This window comes from Salvelinus fontinalis, chromosome 24, assembly GCF_029448725.1.
Source record: "Salvelinus fontinalis isolate EN_2023a chromosome 24, ASM2944872v1, whole genome shotgun sequence".
In the NCBI taxonomy this organism is placed as follows: Eukaryota; Metazoa; Chordata; class Actinopteri; order Salmoniformes; family Salmonidae; genus Salvelinus; species Salvelinus fontinalis.
Genome location: NC_074688.1, coordinates 39199926 through 39219168, shown reverse-complemented (window position 1 = coordinate 39219168; position 19243 = coordinate 39199926). Strand labels below are relative to the sequence as shown.

General features: G+C 46.7%; 2 protein-coding genes across 6 annotated transcripts in view; one reads left to right on the top strand and one right to left on the bottom strand.

Annotated features, from left to right (window-relative positions):
- LOC129822417 (muscleblind-like protein 1) overlaps positions 1-19243 on the bottom strand; it is a 211732-nt gene that overhangs the window by 134921 nt on the left and 57568 nt on the right. The gene's annotated exons all lie outside the window — the stretch shown is intronic.
- LOC129822542 (cell surface glycoprotein 1-like) lies at positions 13049-15508 on the top strand (the record flags this gene model as incomplete). Its single annotated transcript, XM_055880847.1, has 3 exons — positions 13049-13758; positions 14047-14610; positions 14779-15508. Coding segments are annotated over 3 exons (2004 nt in total), but the record flags the coding sequence as incomplete, so codon positions are not given.

Below are 19243 nucleotides of genomic sequence, written 5' to 3'. Positions count from 1 at the left end.
CCATCATCATTACTACTACTACTACCACCACCATCATTACTACTACCACCACCATCACCATCATCATTACTACTACTACCACCATCAACATTACTACTACTACTACTACCACCATCATCATTACTACTACTACTACTACTACTACTACCACCACCATCATTACTACTACCACCACTATCATTACTACTACCACCACCAGCACCATCATTACTACTACCACCACTATCATTACTACTACCACCACCACCACCATCATTACTACTACTACTACCACCACCATCATTACTACTACCACCACCACCATCATTACTACTACTACTACTACCACCAACATCATTACTACTACTACTACTACTACTACTTCCACCACCATCATTACTACTACCACCACCAGCACCACCGTTACTACTACCACCACCACCATCAACATTACTACTACTACTACCATCACCATCACCACCACCATCATTACTACTACTACTACCACAATCAGCATTACTACTACCACCACCATCACCATCATCATTGCTATTTCTACCACCACCATCATTACTACTACCATCACCATCACCATCATTATTACTACCACCACCACCATCGCCATCATCATTACTACTACCACCACCATCACCATCATCATTACTACTACTACCACCACCATCATTACTACTACTACCACAACCACCATCAGTACTACTACCACTACCACCATCATCATTACCACCACCACCACCATCATTACTACTACCACTACCACCACCATCATTACTACTACCACCACCACCACCATCATTACTACTACCACCACCATCATTACTACTACCACTACCACCACCATCATTACTACTACCACTACCACCACCATCATTACTACTTCCACCACCATCATTACTACTACCACCACCACCATCATTACTACTACCACTACCACCACAGTCATTACTACTACTTCTGCCACCACCACCATCATTACTACTACCACCACCACCATTACTACTACCACCACCACCACCATCATTACTACTACTACTACCACCATCATCATTACTACTACCACCACCACCACCATCATTACTACTACTACTACCACGATCATTACTACTACTACCACAACCATCATAACTACTACCACCACCACGATCATTACTACTAACACCACCATCATTGCTACTACCACCACCATCATTACTACCACCACCACCATCATTACTACCACCACCACCATCATTGCTACTACCACCACCATCATTACTTCTACCACCACCATCATTACTACTACCACTACCATCATTACTACTACACCTACCACCACCACCATCATTACTACTACAACTACCACCATCATCATTACTACCACCACCACCATCATCATTACTACTACTACTACCACCACCATCATTACTACTACCACCACCATCACCATCATCATTACTACTACTACCACCATCAACATTACTACTACTACTACTACCACCATCATCATTACTACTACTACTACTACTACTACTACCACCACCATCATTACTACTACCACCACTATCATTACTACTACCACCACCAGCACCATCATTACTACTACCACCACCATCATTACTACTACCACCACCAATACCATCATTACTACTACCACTACCACCACCATCATTGCTACTACCACCACCACCACCATCATCATTACTACTACCACCAACACCACCATCATTACTACTACCACCACCATCATTACTACTACTACCACCACCACCATTACTACTACCACCACCATCATTACTACTACCACCTCAACCACCACCATCATTACTACTACCACCACCATCACCATCATTACTACTACTACCACCACCACCATCATTACTACTACTACTACTACCACCACCATCATTACTACTACTACTACCACCATCATCATCATTACTACTACTACTATCACCACCATCATTGCTACTACCACCACCACCATCAACATTACTACTACGATCACCACCATCATTGCTACTACCACCATCGTTACTACTACTACCACCACCACCATCATTACTACTACTACTACCACCTCCATCATTACTACTACTACTACCACCATCATCATCATTACTACTACTACCACCACCACCACCACTATCATTACTACTACCACCACCATCATTACTACTACCACCACCATCATTACTACTACCACCACCATCATTACTACTACCACCACCGTCATTACTACCACCACCACCATCATTACTACTACCACCACCATCATTACTACTACCACTACCACCACCACCATCATTACTACTACCACTACCACCACCAACATCATTACTACTACCACTACCTCCACCACCATCATTACTACTGCTACCACCACCACCACCATCATTACTACTGCTACCACCACCACCACCATCATTACTACTGCTACCACCACCACCATCATTACTGCTGCTACCTCCACCACCATCATTACTACTACTACCACCACCATCATTACTACTACCACCACCACCACCATCATTACTACTACCACCACCACCATTACTACTACCACCACCATCATTGCTGTACATTTCAATGAAACATGGTGAAGCCCCAAAATTGCCCTCGCTAGAAGCCTGTGTTTCAGACATAAGGAAGTGGATGGCTGAAAACTTTCTACTTTTAAACTCGGACAAAACAGAGATGCTTGTTCTAGGTCCCAAGAAACAAAGAGATCTTCTGTTAAATCTGACAATTCATCTTGATGGTTGTAAAGTCGTGTCAAATAAAACTGTGAAGGACCTCGGCGTTACTCTTGACCCTGATCTCTCTTTTGACGAACATATCAAGACTGTTTCAAGGACAGCTTTTTTCCATCTACGTAACATTGCAAAAATCAGAAATTTTCTGTCCAAAAATGATGCAGAAAAATTAATCCATGCATTTGTTACTTCTAGGTTAGACTACTGCAATGCTCTACTTTCCGGCTACCCGGATAAAGCACTAAATAAACTTCAGTTAGTGCTAAATACGGCTGCTAGAATCCTGACTAGAACCAAGAAATTTGATCATATTACTCCAGTGCTAGCTTCCCTACACTGGCTTCCCGTTAAGGCAAGGGCTGATTTCAAGGTTTTACTGTTAACCTATAAAGCGTTACATGGGCTTGCTCCTACCTATCTTTCCGAGTTGGTCCTGCCGTACATACCTACACGTACGCTACGGTCACAAGACGCAGGCCTCCTAATTGTCCCTAAAATTTCTAAGCAAACAGCTGGAGGCAGGGCTTTCTCCTATAGATCTCCATTTTTATGGAACAGTCTGCCTACCCATGTGAGAGACGCAGACTCGGTCTCAACCTTTAAGTCTTTACTGAAGACTTATCTCTTCAGTAGGTCATATGATTGAGTGTGGTCTGGCCAAGGAGTGTGAAGGTGAACGGAAAGGCTCTGGAGCAACGAACCGCCCTTGCTGTCTCTCCAGGGCCGGTTCCCCTCTCTCCACTGGGATTCTCTGCCTCTAACCCTGTTACTGGGGCTGAGTCACTGGCTTGCTGGTGCTCTTTCATGCCGTCCCTAGGAGGGGTGCGTCACTTGAGTGGGTTGAGTTACTGACGTGAACTTCCTGTCTGGGTTGGCGCCCCCCCTTGGTTGTGCTGTGGTGGAGACCTTTGTGGGCTATACTCGGCCTTGTCTCAGGATTGTAAGTTGGTGGTTGAGGATTTCCCTCTAGTGGTGTGGGGGCTGTGCTTTGGCAGAGTGGGTGGGGTTATATCCTTCCTGTTTGGCCCTGTCCGGGGGTTTCTTCGGATGGGGCCACAGTGTCTCCTGACTGCTCCTGTCTCAGCCTCCAGTATTTATGCTGCAGTAGTTTATGTGTCGGGGGGCTAGGGTCAGTTGGTTATACCTGGAGTACTTCTCCTGTCTTATCCAGTGTCCTGTGTGAATTTAAGTATGCTCTCTCTAATTCTCTCGTTCTCTCTTTCTCTCTGAGAACCTGAGCCCTAGGACCATACGTCAGGACTACCGGGCATGCTGACACCTTGCTGTCCCCAGTCCGCCCGGCCTTGCTGCTATTCCAGTTTCAACTGTTTCTGCCTGCGGTTACGAAACCCCTACCTGTCCCAGACCTGCTGTTTTCAACTCTTAATGATCGGCTATGAAAAGCCAACTGAGATTTATTCCTGATTATTATTTGACCATGCTTGTCATTTATGAACATTTTGAAAATCTTGGCTCTCTCTAATTTTCTCCTTCTCTCTTTCTCTCGGAGGACCTGAGCCCTAGGACCATACGTCGGGACTACCGCCGTGGTGACTCCTTGCTGCCCCCAGTCCGCCTGGCCTTGCTGCTATTCCAGTTTCAACTCTTCTGCCTGCGGTTATGGAACCCCTACCTGTCCCAGACCTGCTGTTTTCAACTCTTAATGATCGGCTATGAAAAGCCAACTGAGATTTATTCCTGATTATTATTTGACCATGCTTGTCATTTATGAACATTTTGAAAATCTTGGCTCTCTCTAATTTTCTCCTTCTCTCTTTCTTTCTCTCGGAGGACCTGGGCCCTAGGACCATGCGTCGGGACTGCCGCCCGTGGTGACTCCTTGCTGTCCCCAGTCCGCCTGGCCTTGCTGCTATTCCAGTTTCAGCTGTTCTGCCTGCGGTTATGGAACCGCCACCTGTCCCAGACCTGTTGTTTTTCAACTCTTAATGATCAGCTATGAAAAGCCAACTGAAAATTATTCATGATTATTATTTGACCATGCTTGTCACTTATGAACATTTTTTAACATCTTGGCATAGTTCTGTTATAATCTCCACCCGGCACAGCCAGAAGAGGACTGGCCACCCCTCATAGCACTGGTTCCTCTCTAGGTTTCTTCCTAGGTTTTGGCCTTTCTAGGGAGTTTTTCCTAGCCACCGTGCTTCTACACCTGCATTCTAGCTGTTTGGGGTTTTAGGCTGGGTTTCTGTACAGCACTTCGAGATATTATCTGATGTACGAAGGGCTATATAAAATAAAATTGATTGAAAATTGATTGATTGCTACTACCACCACCACCATCATTACTACCACCACCACCATCATTGCTACTACCACCACCACCATCATTACTACCACCACCACCATCATTACTTCTACCACCACCATCATTACTACTACCACCACCACCACCATCATTACTACTACTACTATTACCACCACCATCATTACTACTACCACCACCACCACCATCAGTACTACTACCACCACCATCATTACTACTACCAACGTCATCATTACTACTACCACCACCACCATCTTTACTACTACTACCACCACCACCACCACCATCATTACTACTACTACTACCATCATCATCATTACTACTACCACCACCACCACCACCACCACCACCACCACCATCATTACTACTACTACTACCACCACCATCATTACTACTACCACCACCACCATCATTACTACTACTACTACTACCACCATCATCATTACTACTACTACTACTACTACTTCCACCACCATCATTACTACAACCACCACTACCACCACCATCATTACTACTACCACCACCAGCACCATCATTACTACTACCACCACCACCACCATCGTTACTACTACCACCACCATCATTACTACTACCACCACTATCATTACTACTACCACCACCATCATTACTACTACTACCACCACCATCACCACCACCATCATTGCTACTACTACTACCACAATCAGCATTACTACTACCACCACCATCACCATCATCATTGCTATTTCTACCACCACCATCATTACTAATACCATCACCATCACCATCATTATTACTACCACCACCACCATCGCCATCATCATTACTACTACCACCACCATCACCATCATCATTACTACTACTACCACCACCATCATTACTACTACTACTACTACCACCATCATCATTACTACTACTACCACCACCACCATCATTACTACTACCACCCACCCACCCCACCATCATCATTACTACTACTACCACAACCACCATCAGTACTACTACCACTACCACCATCATCATTACCACCACCACCACCATCATTACTACTACCACTACCACCACCATCATTACTACTACCACTACCACCACCATCATTACTACTACCACTACCACCACCATCATTACTACTACCACCACCACCACCACCATCATTACTAATACCACTACCACCACCATCATTACTACTACCACTACCACCACCATCATTACTACTACCACCACCATCATTACTACTACCACTACCACCACTATCATTACTACTACCACTACCACCACCATCATTACTACTACCACCACCATCATTACTACTACCACCACCACCATCATTACTACTACCACTACCACCACAGTCATTACTACTACTACTGCCACCACCACCATCATTACTACTACCACCACCACCATTACTACTACCACCACCACCACCATCATTACTACTACTACTACCACCATCATCATTACTACTACCACCACCACCACCATCATTACTACTACTACTACCACGATCATTACTACTACTACCACAACCATCATAACTACTACCACCACCACGATCATTACTACTAACACCACCATCATTGCTACTACCACCACCACCATCATTACTACCACCACCACCATCATTGCTACTACCACCACCAACATCACTACTACCACCACCACCATCATTACTTCTACCACCACCATCATTACTACTACCACTACCATCATTACTACTAAACCTACCACCACCGCCATCATTACTACTACTACCACCATTACTACTACCACCACCACCATCATCATTACTACTACTACTACCACCACCACCATCATTACTACTACTACTACTACCACCATCAACATTACTACTACTACTACTACCACCATCATCATTACTACTACTACTACTACTACTACTATCACCACCATCATTACTACTACCACCACTATCATTACTACTACCACCACCAGCACCATCATTACTACTACCACCACCATCATTACTACTACCACCACCAATACCATCATTACTACTACCACTACCACCACCATCATTGCTACTACCACCACCACCACCACCATCATCATTACTACTACCACCAACACCACCATCATTACTACTACCACCACCATCATTACTACTACTACCACCACCACCATTACTACTACCACCACCATCATTACTACTACTACCACCACCACCATTACTACTACCACCACCATCATTACTACTACCACCTCCACCACCACCATCATTACTACTACCACCACCACCACCATCATTACTACTACTACCACCATCGTTACTACTACTACCACCACCACCACCATCATTACTACTACTACTACTACCACCACCATCATTACTACTACTACTACCACCATCATCATCATTACTACTACTACTATCACCACCATCATTGCTACTACCACCACCACCATCAACATTACTACTACTATCACCACCATCATTGCTACTACCACCATCGTTACTACTACTACCACCACCACCATCATTACAACTACTACTACCACCACCATCATTACTACTACTACTACCACCATCATCATCATTACTACTACTACCACCACCACCACCATCATTACTACTACCACCACCATCATTACTACTACCACCACCATCATTACTACTACCACCACCACCACCATCATTACTACTACCACTACCACCACCACCATCATTACTACTACCACTACCACCACCAACATCATTACTACTACCACCACCATCATTACTACTACTACCACCACCAACATCATTACTACTGCTACCTCCACCACCATCATTACTACTGCTACCACCACCACCATCATTACTACTGCTACCACCACCACCATCATTACTACTGCTACCACCACCACCATCACTACTACTGCTACCACCACCACCATCATTACTACTGCTACCACCACCACCATCATTACTACTGCTACCACCACCACCATCATTACTGCTGCTACCTCCACCACCATCATTACTACTACTACCACCGCCATCATTACTACTACCACCACCACCACCATCATTACTACTACCACCACCACCATTACTACTACCACCACCATCATTACTACTACCACCACCATCATCATTACTACTACCACCACCACCATCATTACTACTGCTACCACCACCACCATCACTACTACTGCTACCACCACCACCATCATTACAACTGCTACCACCACCACCATCATTACTACTGCTACCACCACCACCATCATTACTGCTGCTACCTCCACCACCATCATTACTACTACTACCACCGCCATCATTACTACTACCACCACCACCACCATCATTACTACTACCACCACCACCATTACTACTACCACCACCATCATTACTACTACCACCACCATCATCATTACTACTACCACCACCACCATCATTACTACTACCACCACCATCAATACTACTACCAGTACCACCACCACCATCATTACTACCACCACCACCATCATTACTACTACCATCACCATCATTACTACTACTACCGCCATCATTACTACTACTACCACCATTACTACTACCACCACCACCATCATCATTACTACTACTACTACCACCACCACCATCATTACTACTACTACTACTACCACCATCAACATTACTACTACTACTACTACCACCATCATCATTACTACTACTACTACTACTACTACTACTATCACCACCATCATTACTACTACCACCACTATCATTACTACTACCACCACCAGCACCATCATTACTACTACCACCACCATCATTACTACTACCACCACCAATACCATCATTACTACTACCACTACCACCACCATCATTGCTACTACCACCACCACCACCACCATCATCATTACTACTACCACCAACACCACCATCATTACTACTACCACCACCATCATTACTACTACTACCACCACCACCATTACTACTACCACCACCATCATTACTACTACTACCACCACCACCATTACTACTACCACCACCATCATTACTACTACCACCTCCACCACCACCATCATTACTACTACCACCACCACCACCATCATTACTACTACTACCACCATCGTTACTACTACTACCACCACCACCACCATCATTACTACTACTACTACTACCACCACCATCATTACTACTACTACTACCACCATCATCATCATTACTACTACTACTATCACCACCATCATTGCTACTACCACAACCACCATCAACATTACTACTACTATCACCACCATCATTGCTACTACCACCATCGTTACTACTACTACCACCACCACCATCATTACAACTACTACTACCACCACCATCATTACTACTACTACTACCACCATCATCATCATTACTACTACTACCACCACCACCACCATCATTACTACTACCACCACCATCATTACTACTACCACCACCATCATTACTACTACCACCACCACCACCATCATTACTACTACCACTACCACCACCACCATCATTACTACTACCACTACCACCACCAACATCATTACTACTACCACCACCATCATTACTACTACTACCACCACCAACATCATTACTACTGCTACCTCCACCACCATCATTACTACTGCTACCACCACCACCATCATTACTACTGCTACCACCACCACCATCATTCCTACTGCTACCACCACCACCATCACTACTACTGCTACCACCACCACCATCATTACTACTGCTACCACCACCACCATCATTACTACTGCTACCACCACCACCATCATTACTGCTGCTACCTCCACCACCATCATTACTACTACTACCACCGCCATCATTACTACTACCACCACCACCACCATCATTACTACTACCACCACCACCATTACTACTACCACCACCATCATTACTACTACCACCACCATCATCATTACTACTACCACCACCACCATCATTACTACTACCACCACCATCAATACTACTACCAGTACCACCACCACCATCATTACTACCACCACCACCATCATTACTACTACCATCACCATCATTACTACTACTACCGCCATCATTACTACTACCACCACCATCATTACTACTACCAGTACCACCACCACCATCATTACTACCACCACCACCATCATTACTACTACCACCACCATCACCATCATTACTACTACTACCGCCATCATTACTACTACTACCACCACCACCACCATCATTACTACTACTACCGCCATCATTACTACTACCACCACCATCATTACTACTACCAGTACCACCACCACCATCATTACTACTACTACCACCGCCGCCATCATTACTACTACCACCACCACCATTAAACTGCAATCATTACCATCACCCCTACTATTGGCATGAAAATCGCAAAATCACAACAACAATAATAATAGTACCAACAATAATAATCATAATAACAATAATAGTAATAACTATAATAGTAATAATAAGTAAGTTACTGTTTACTATGCAGATTCCGTGTCTCTCAGGCTGTGGCAGGCAAATACATAGTTCGCTGCAAGAGGAGCCATTTGCTCCTTCGCCCATGAGTTTTTTTCCTTTTTCCTTTGTGTTTAATAAATTAAAATTTCGAATACAAGTAGTAATTTCTGTAATTTGCTTGTTAATTATTTCCAGTGTGTCAAGTAATAATCTTTTTGTTTTCTCATGATTTGGTTGGGTCTAATTGTGTTGCTGTCCTGGGGCTCTGTGGGGTGTATTTGTGAACAGAGCCCCAGAACCAGCTTGCTTAGGGGACTCTTCTCCAGGTTCATCTCTCTGTAGGTGATGGCTTTGTTATGGAAAGTTTTGGGCATTGTTTCCTTTTAGGTGGTTGTAGAATTTAACGTCTTTTTCTGAATTTTGGTAATTAGCAGGTAGCGGCCTAATTTGCAGAATTCTGCATGCAACGTCTCAATTTGGTGTTATCTCTCTCTCTCTCTATGTATTCCTTTCTGTCTATTTTTCTGTCTATCCCTCAATCTGTCTTTCACCACTCTGTCTACATCTCAAGCGGCCCCCAGTGATTTTATTCATAAGAAAGCAAGGTGTCTATAAAACAGCACACAAACACACACAAACACACACACACACACATCTGCATTCTTCAGACGCCCCTTGTGACTGCTGGGGGAGACAGATAGATGAAATCACATCTGAAGAATAGATCTGTGAGCGAGTGAGAGAGAGAGAGACAGAGAGAGAGAAAGAGAGAGAGGGTGAAAAGATAAAGACAGAGAGAGAGAGAAAGAGAGAGATAATAAAGAGAGATAATAAAGAGAGAGAGAGAGAGAGAGACAGAGAGAGAGAGAGAGAGACGCAGAGAGAGAGAGACGCAGAGAGACAGAGACGCAGAGAGACAGAGAGAGACAGAGAGACAAAGAGAGAGAGAGATTAATTATGTTAATATTGTAAATATCCAAAGTAAGCTTTGACAATATGTACATTGTTACATCATGCCAATAAAGCAAATGTAAGTTAATTGAAGAAAGAGAGGAGAATACACATCTAAATACAGCCACTTATTTACTGCACAGGTCAGCTAGGCATCTAAACACACTCACACCACACCACACGCAAGAGCACACAGACAGACAGACAGACAGACAGACAGACAGACAGACAGACAGACAGACAGACAGACAGATCTAACAGCTCTCGGTTCAAGTCTTTGCTGCTGAGAGAGAGCAAGAGGAGGCAGCTCTGTTTGACTGGGACCAGCCTTAATCTCAATGTTACTGCTGTGAGAGAGAAAGAGAGAGTCAAAGACAAAGCCAGAGACAGAGAGAGAGACAGGGATATAGAAAGAGAGAGAGAGAGACAGAGTGGGAGAGTGAGAGAGAAAGAAACAGAGAGACAGAGAGAGAGAGATACAGAGAGAGATATACAGAAAGAGTGAGCAAGAGAAAGAGAACGAGAGAGAGAGAAGAACAGAGAGAGAGAGACCGAGAGAGAGACAGAGAGAGAGACAGAGAGAGAGACAGAGAGAGAGACAGAGAGAGAGACAGAGAGAGAGACAGAGAGAGAGACAGAGAGAGAGACAGAGAGAGAGAGAGAGAGAGAGAGACAGAGAGAGAGACGGAGAGAGAGACAGAGAGAGAGACAGAGAGAGAGACAGAGAGAGAGACACAGAGAGAGAGACAGAGAGAGAGACAGAGAGAGAGACAGAGAGAGAGAGAGAGAGACAGAGAGAGAGAGAGAGACAGAGAGACAGAGAGAGAGAGAGAGAGAGAGAGAGAGAGAGAGAGAGAGAGAGAGAGAGAGAGAGACAGAGAGAGAGACAGAGAGAGAGACAGAGAGCGAGACAGAGAGCGAGACAGAGAGAGAGACAGAGAGAGAGACAGAGACAGAGACATAGAGAGAGAGACAGAGAGAGAGAGAGAGAGAGAGAGAGAGACAGAGAGAGAGACAGAGAGAGAGGGAAAGGAGGGAGGGGAGCAGATCAAAAGAGAAGTGTCTGTAGCATTGATAAAGAAAGACTGTCTGGAGGGAAGTCACAGTGGAAGGAGACTGCTGATGGTGTTGTTAGGTGATGATGACGACAAGCTCTCATAGTCTCACTGGAGAATGAGACGTTCATCCACGTTCCAGTCTCACTGCTCTAAACGTCAAATTTAGAATTGTTTTTGCTGCTCCTGCTACTTTGTGTCATTCCATTTCTCCAAACAAACTTAATAAGGGTTACGTTTAGTCACTTTTCATAAATTGTTAAGGGAACGGTTAAGGTTTGAGATAGGGTTAAATAAAATAAAAACTGAACTACAGAACCAGTGTCCAGGACTGGGATTGAACATCCAGTCATGAGGTTTACGCCCATCCCAAACCCCAACCCCATCCCCATCCCAAACCCAAAACCCATCCCCATCCCCATCCACCACCCAAAACCCATCCCCAGCCCCATCCACCACCCAAAACCCATCCCCATCCACCACCACCCCATCCCCATCCACCACCCCATCCCCAACCACCACCCCATCCCCATCCCCATCCACCACCCTATCCCCATCCCCATCCACTACCCATCCCCATCCACCATCCACCACCCAAAACCCATCCCCATCCCCAACCACCACCCCATCCGCATCCACCACCCCATCCCCATCCACCACCCCATCCCCATCCACCACCCTATCCCCATCCACCACCCCATCCCCATCCACCACCCCATCCCCAACCACCACCCCATCCCCAACCACCACCCCATGCCCATCCACCACCCCATCCCCATCCCCATCCACCACCCCATCCCCATCCAACACCCTATCCCCAACCACCACCCCATCCCCAACCACCACCCCATCCCCAACCACCACCCTATCCCCATCCACCACCCCATCCCCATCCACCACCCCATCCCCATCCACCACCCCATCCCCAACCACCACCCCATCCCCAACCACCACCCCATCCCCAACCACCACCCCATCCCCATCGCCAACCACCACCCCATCGCCAACCACCACCCCATCCCCAACCACCACCCCATCCCCATCCCCATCCACCACCCCATCCCCAACCACCACCCCATCCCCAACCACCACCCCATCCCCATCCACCACCCCATCCCCATCCACCACCCCATCCCCATCCACCACCCCATCCCCATCCACCACCCCACCCCCAACCACCACCCCATCCCCAACCACCACCCCATCCCCATATACCACCCCATCCCCATCCACCACCCCATCCCCATCCCCACACACCACCCCATCCCCAACCACCACCCCATCCCCATCCACCACCCCATCCCCATCCACCACCCCATCCCCAACCACCACCCCATCCCCATCCACCACCCCATCCCCATCCCCATACACCACCCCATCCCCATCCACCACTCTATCCCCATCCACCACCCCATCCCCATCCACCACCCCATCCCCAACCAGCACCCCATCCCCAACCACCACCCCATCCCCATCCACCACCCCATCCCCATCCACCACCCCATCCCCAACCACCACCCCATCCCCAACCACCACCCCATCCCCATATACCACCCCATCCCCATCCACCACCCCATCCCCATCCCCACACACCACCCCATCCCCAACCACCACCCCATCCCCATCCACCACCCCATCCCCATCCACCACCCCATCCCCAACCACCACCCCATCCCCATCCACCACCCCATCCCCATCCCCATACACCACCCCATCCCCATCCACCACTCTATCCCCATCCACCACCCCATCCCCATCCACCACCCCATCCCCATCCACCACCCCATCCCCAACCACCACCCCATCCCCAACCACCACCCCATCCCCATCCACCACCCCATCCCCATCCACCACCCCATCCCCAACCACCACCCCATCCCCAACCACCACCCCATCCCCATCCACCACCCCATCCCCATCCACCACCCCATCCCCATCCACCACCCCATCCCCAAAAACCACCCCATCCACATCCACCACCCCATCCCCAACCACGACCCCATCCCCAACCACCACCCCATCCCCATCCACCACCCTATCCCCATCCACCACCCCATCCCCAACCACCACCCCATCCCCAACCACCACCCCATCCCCATCCACCACCCCATCCCCATCCACCACCCCAAACCCTGCCCCATCCCCATCCACCACCCCATCCCCATCCACCACCCCATCCCCAACCACCACCCCATCCCCATCCACCACCCCATCCCCATCCACCACCCCATCCCCAACCACCACCCCATCCCCATACACCACCCCATCCCCATCCCCAAACACCACCCCATCCCCATCCACCACCCCAAACCCAACCCCATCCCCATACACCACCCCAACCCCATCCCCATATACCACCCCAAACAAATCCCCATACACCACCCCAACCCCATCCCCATCTACCACCCCAAACCCATCCCCAACCACCACCCCATCCCCATCCACCACCCCATCCCCATCCACCACCCCATCCCCAACCACCACCCCATCCCCAACCACCACCCCATCCCCATCCACCACCCCATCCCCATCCACCACCCCATCCCCATCCACCACCCCATCCCCAACCACCACCCCATCCCCATCCACCACCCCATCCCCAACCACGACCCCATCCCCAACCACCACCCCATCCCCATCCACCACCCTATCCCCATCCACCACCCCATCCCCAACCACCACCCCATCCCCAACCACCACCCCATCCCCATCCACCACCCCATCCCCATCCACCACCCCAAACCCTGCCCCATCCCCATCCACCACCCCATCCCCATCCACCACCCCATCCCCAACCACCACCCCATCCCCATCCACCACCCCATCCCCATCCACCACCCCATCCCCAACCACCACCCCATCCCCATACACCACCCCATCCCCATCCCCAAACACCACCCCATCCCCATCCACCACCCCAAACCCAACCCCATCCCCATACACCACCCCAACCCCATCCCCATATACCACCCCAAACAAATCCCCATACACCACCCCAACCCCATCCCCATCTACCACCCCAAACCCATCCCCATACACCACCCCAAACCCAACCCCATCCCCATACACCACCCCATCGCAAATCCTAGCAAATCTTAAACCTACTTGATGGTAATAGCGCTCACTGTTGCCCCTAGTGGCCAATTTTGAAGGCCTTCTCCGACATCCTCAGTACATGGATAGGCGTCCAATATTGACTGTAATCTGGGCCGACCTGGCTGGATGATGATCCACATTAAACAGAGATAGAGACCTATAGCAGCACACCTGAATGACTGGACCTGTTTTCCTGGTGATCAGTGGAAAAGTATCCAATTGTCATACTTGAGTAAAAGTGAAGATACCTTAATAGAAAATTACTCAAGTAAAAGTGAAATTCACCCAGTAAAATACTACTTGAGTAAAAGTCTAAAAGTATTTGGTTTTAAATATACTTAGTATCAAAAGTAATTTCTAAAATATGCATTACAAATTCCTTATATGAAGCAAACCAGACGGCAGTATAATAAAAAAAAAAAAGATAATTTACAGATAGGTCAGAGGATCCAACTCTCAGACATAGTTTACAGTCATTTAAGTAGTGAGTCCGCCAGATCAGAGACAGTAGGGATGACCAGGGATGTTCTCTGTTTAGTGAGTCCGCCAGATCAGAGACAGTAGGGATGACCAGGGATGTTCTCTGTTTAGTGAGTCCTCCAGATCAGAGTCAGTAGGGATGACCAGGGATGTTCTCTGTTTAGTGAGTCCTCCAGATCAGAGACAGTAGGGATGACCAGGGATGTTCTCTGTTTAGTGAGTCCTCCAGATCAGAGGGAGTAGGGATGACCAGGGATGTTCTTTGTTTAGTGAGTCCTCCAGATCAAAGGCAGTAGGGAGGACCAGGGATGTTCTCTGTTTAGTGAGTCCTCCAGATCAGAGACAGTAGGGATGACCAGGGATGTTCTCTGTTTAGTGAGTCCACCAGATCAGAGGCAGTAGGGATGACCAGGGATGTTCTCTGTTTAGTGAGTCCTCCAGATCAGAGACAGTAGAGATGACCAGGGATGTTCTCTGTTTAGTGAGTCCACCAGGTCAGAGACAGTAGGGATGACCAGGGATGTTCTCTGTTTAGTGAGTCCTCCAGATCAGAGACAGTAGGGATGACCAGGGATGTTCTCTATTTAGTGAGTCCTCCAGATCAGAGGCAGTAGAGATGACCAGACTTGTTCTCTTGATAAGTGAGTCCACCAGATCAGAGACAGTAGGGATGACCAGGGATGTTCTCTGTTTAGTGAGTCCTCCAGATCAGAGACAGTAGGGATGACCAGGGATGTTCTCTGTTTAGTGAGTCCTCCAGATCAGAGACAGTAGGGATGACCAGGGATGTTCTCTGTTTAGTGAGTCCTCCAGATCAGAGACAGTAGGGATGACCAGGGATGTTCTCTGTTTAGTGAGTCCACCAGATCAGAGACAGTAGGTATGACCAGGGATGTTCTCTGTTTAGTGAGTCTACCAGATCAGAGACAGTAGGGATGACCAGGGATGTTCTCTGTTTAGTGAGTCCTCCAGATCAGAGACATAAGGGATGACCAGGGATGTTCTCTGTTTAGTGAGTCTACCAGATCAGAGACAGTAGGGATGACCAGGGATGTTCTCTGTTTAGTGAATCCTCCAGATCAGAGACATAAGGGATGACCAGGGATGTTCTCTGTTTAGTGAGTCCTCCAGATCAGAGACATAAGGGATGACCAGGGATGTTCTCTGTTTAGTCAGTCCTCCAGATCAGAGACAAAAGGGATGACCAGGGATGTTCTCTTGATAAGTGTGTCAACCATTTTCCTGTCAAAATGTAACGAGTACTTTTGGGTTCCAGGGAAAAATGTATCGAGTAAAAAAGTACATTATTTTCTTTAGAAATGTAGGAATGTAGTAAAATGAAGTACAGACCCCCCCCCCCCCCCCAAAAAAAAACTACTTAAGTAATACTTAAGTACTTTACACCACTGCTGTGAACCAGATTCCATCTCTATACTGCTGAGAACCATCAGTAGCAGACATACTGTGTCAATCCAGTCGGTTGAGATAGACAACCACTCCACTTGTCTTGATACCCTGCATTCAATCCCTCAAACAATCCTCCATAGAAATACACACAAACACAAACCCACTTGGTTTGTCAGTCTGTAGCAGACAGCGTGGGTAACGGAGGAGTTTAATCATTTCCCCAAGGGCAGCTGCTATGTAAACACCAGGAGTCGTGTCATTACGCAGAGTGTGGTGTGTGTACGTGTGTGTGTCTGTGTGTGTTTGTGAGTCTGTGTACTACGCCTCTGCCTGTGTGTGTGTGTGTGTGTGTTTAAGTGCGTGCGAGACTGCGAGAGTGCGTACCTGTGTGTGCAGGTATAGGATCTTAACTTGGCTAGTATTGTCACAGATTTTTTTTTTTTTAAACCTGTAGCAAACAGGATTTTAAAGTTTAGTCCATAAAGTTACTTGATCGGTGGCTAAGATATAAGCTGGACCAAAGCAGGCTACATGAAAATCCTGCTATACTGTTAATATAACCAAGCTCATCTGCAGGGAAATTCTGTGTGTGTGTGTGTGTGTGTGTGTGTGTGTGTGTGTGTGTGTGTGTGTGTGTGTGTGTGTGTGTATACATTGCCTTCAGAAAGTTTTGCCTCCCCTTGACTTTTTCTTGTGTTACAAAGTCACATTCAAATGGATATAATTGTCATGTTTCGCACAACACACTCTGTAATGTCCAAGTGGGATTTTTTTTTAGATAATGGAAAATAAAACACATATATTTTGATTAGATAATTATTCAATTCATGTTAGAAACACCTTTTACAGATGTGAGTCTTTCTGAGTAATTCTCTTAAAACCTACATTTTAAAATTCTTGCACCTTATTCTTAAAAAAAGTATTCAGGTCTCTGTCAAGTCGGTTGTTAATCATTGCTAGACAGCCATTTTTAAAGTCTTGCCACAGATTTTCAAGCTGGTTTAAGTCAAAACTGTAACTCGGCCACTCAGGAACTTTCCATGTCATCTTGGTAAGTAACTCCAGTGTATATTTGGCCATGTGTTTTGGGTTATTGTCCTACTGGGATGTGAATTTATCTCCCAGTGTCTTTTGGGTACTGAACCAGGTTAAGCTCTATTCCTTTTTATTTTATCCTGAAAAACTCCTTAGTCCAATGACAATCATGCCCATAACATGATGCAGCCATCACCATGCTTGAAAATATGGGAGAGTGGTACTCAGTAATGTGTCGTATTGGTTTTGCCCAAACATGACACTTTGTATTCAGGGCACATATTGTTTGCAGTTTTACTTTAGTGCCTTGTTGCAAACAGGATGCATGTTTTTGATTTTTTTGTATTCTGTACAGGCTTCCATCTTTTCACTCCGTCAAGGTTACTATTGTGGAGTAACTATAATGTTGATAATCCGTCCTAAGTTTTCTCCTACCACAGCCATTTAACTCTGTAACTGTTTAAAAAATATAAAATCACCATTGACCTCATTGTGAAATGCCTGAGTGGTTTCCTTCCTCTCCGTCAACTGAGTTAGGTAGGATGCCTGTATCTTTGTAGTGACTGGATGTATTGATACACCATCCAAAGTGTAATTAATAACTTCACCATGCTCAAAAGGATATTCAATGTTTGTTTTATTTTTTTTGTTACCCATCTACCAATAGGGGCCCTTCTTTGCGAGGCACTGGAAAACCTCCCTGGTCTTTGTGGTTGAATCTGTGCTTGATATTCATTGCTCAACTGAGGGACCTTACATGTAATTGTACGGTATATGTGGGTTACTAAGAAAAGAAAAGAAAATAATAATAATAACATAAAAAATA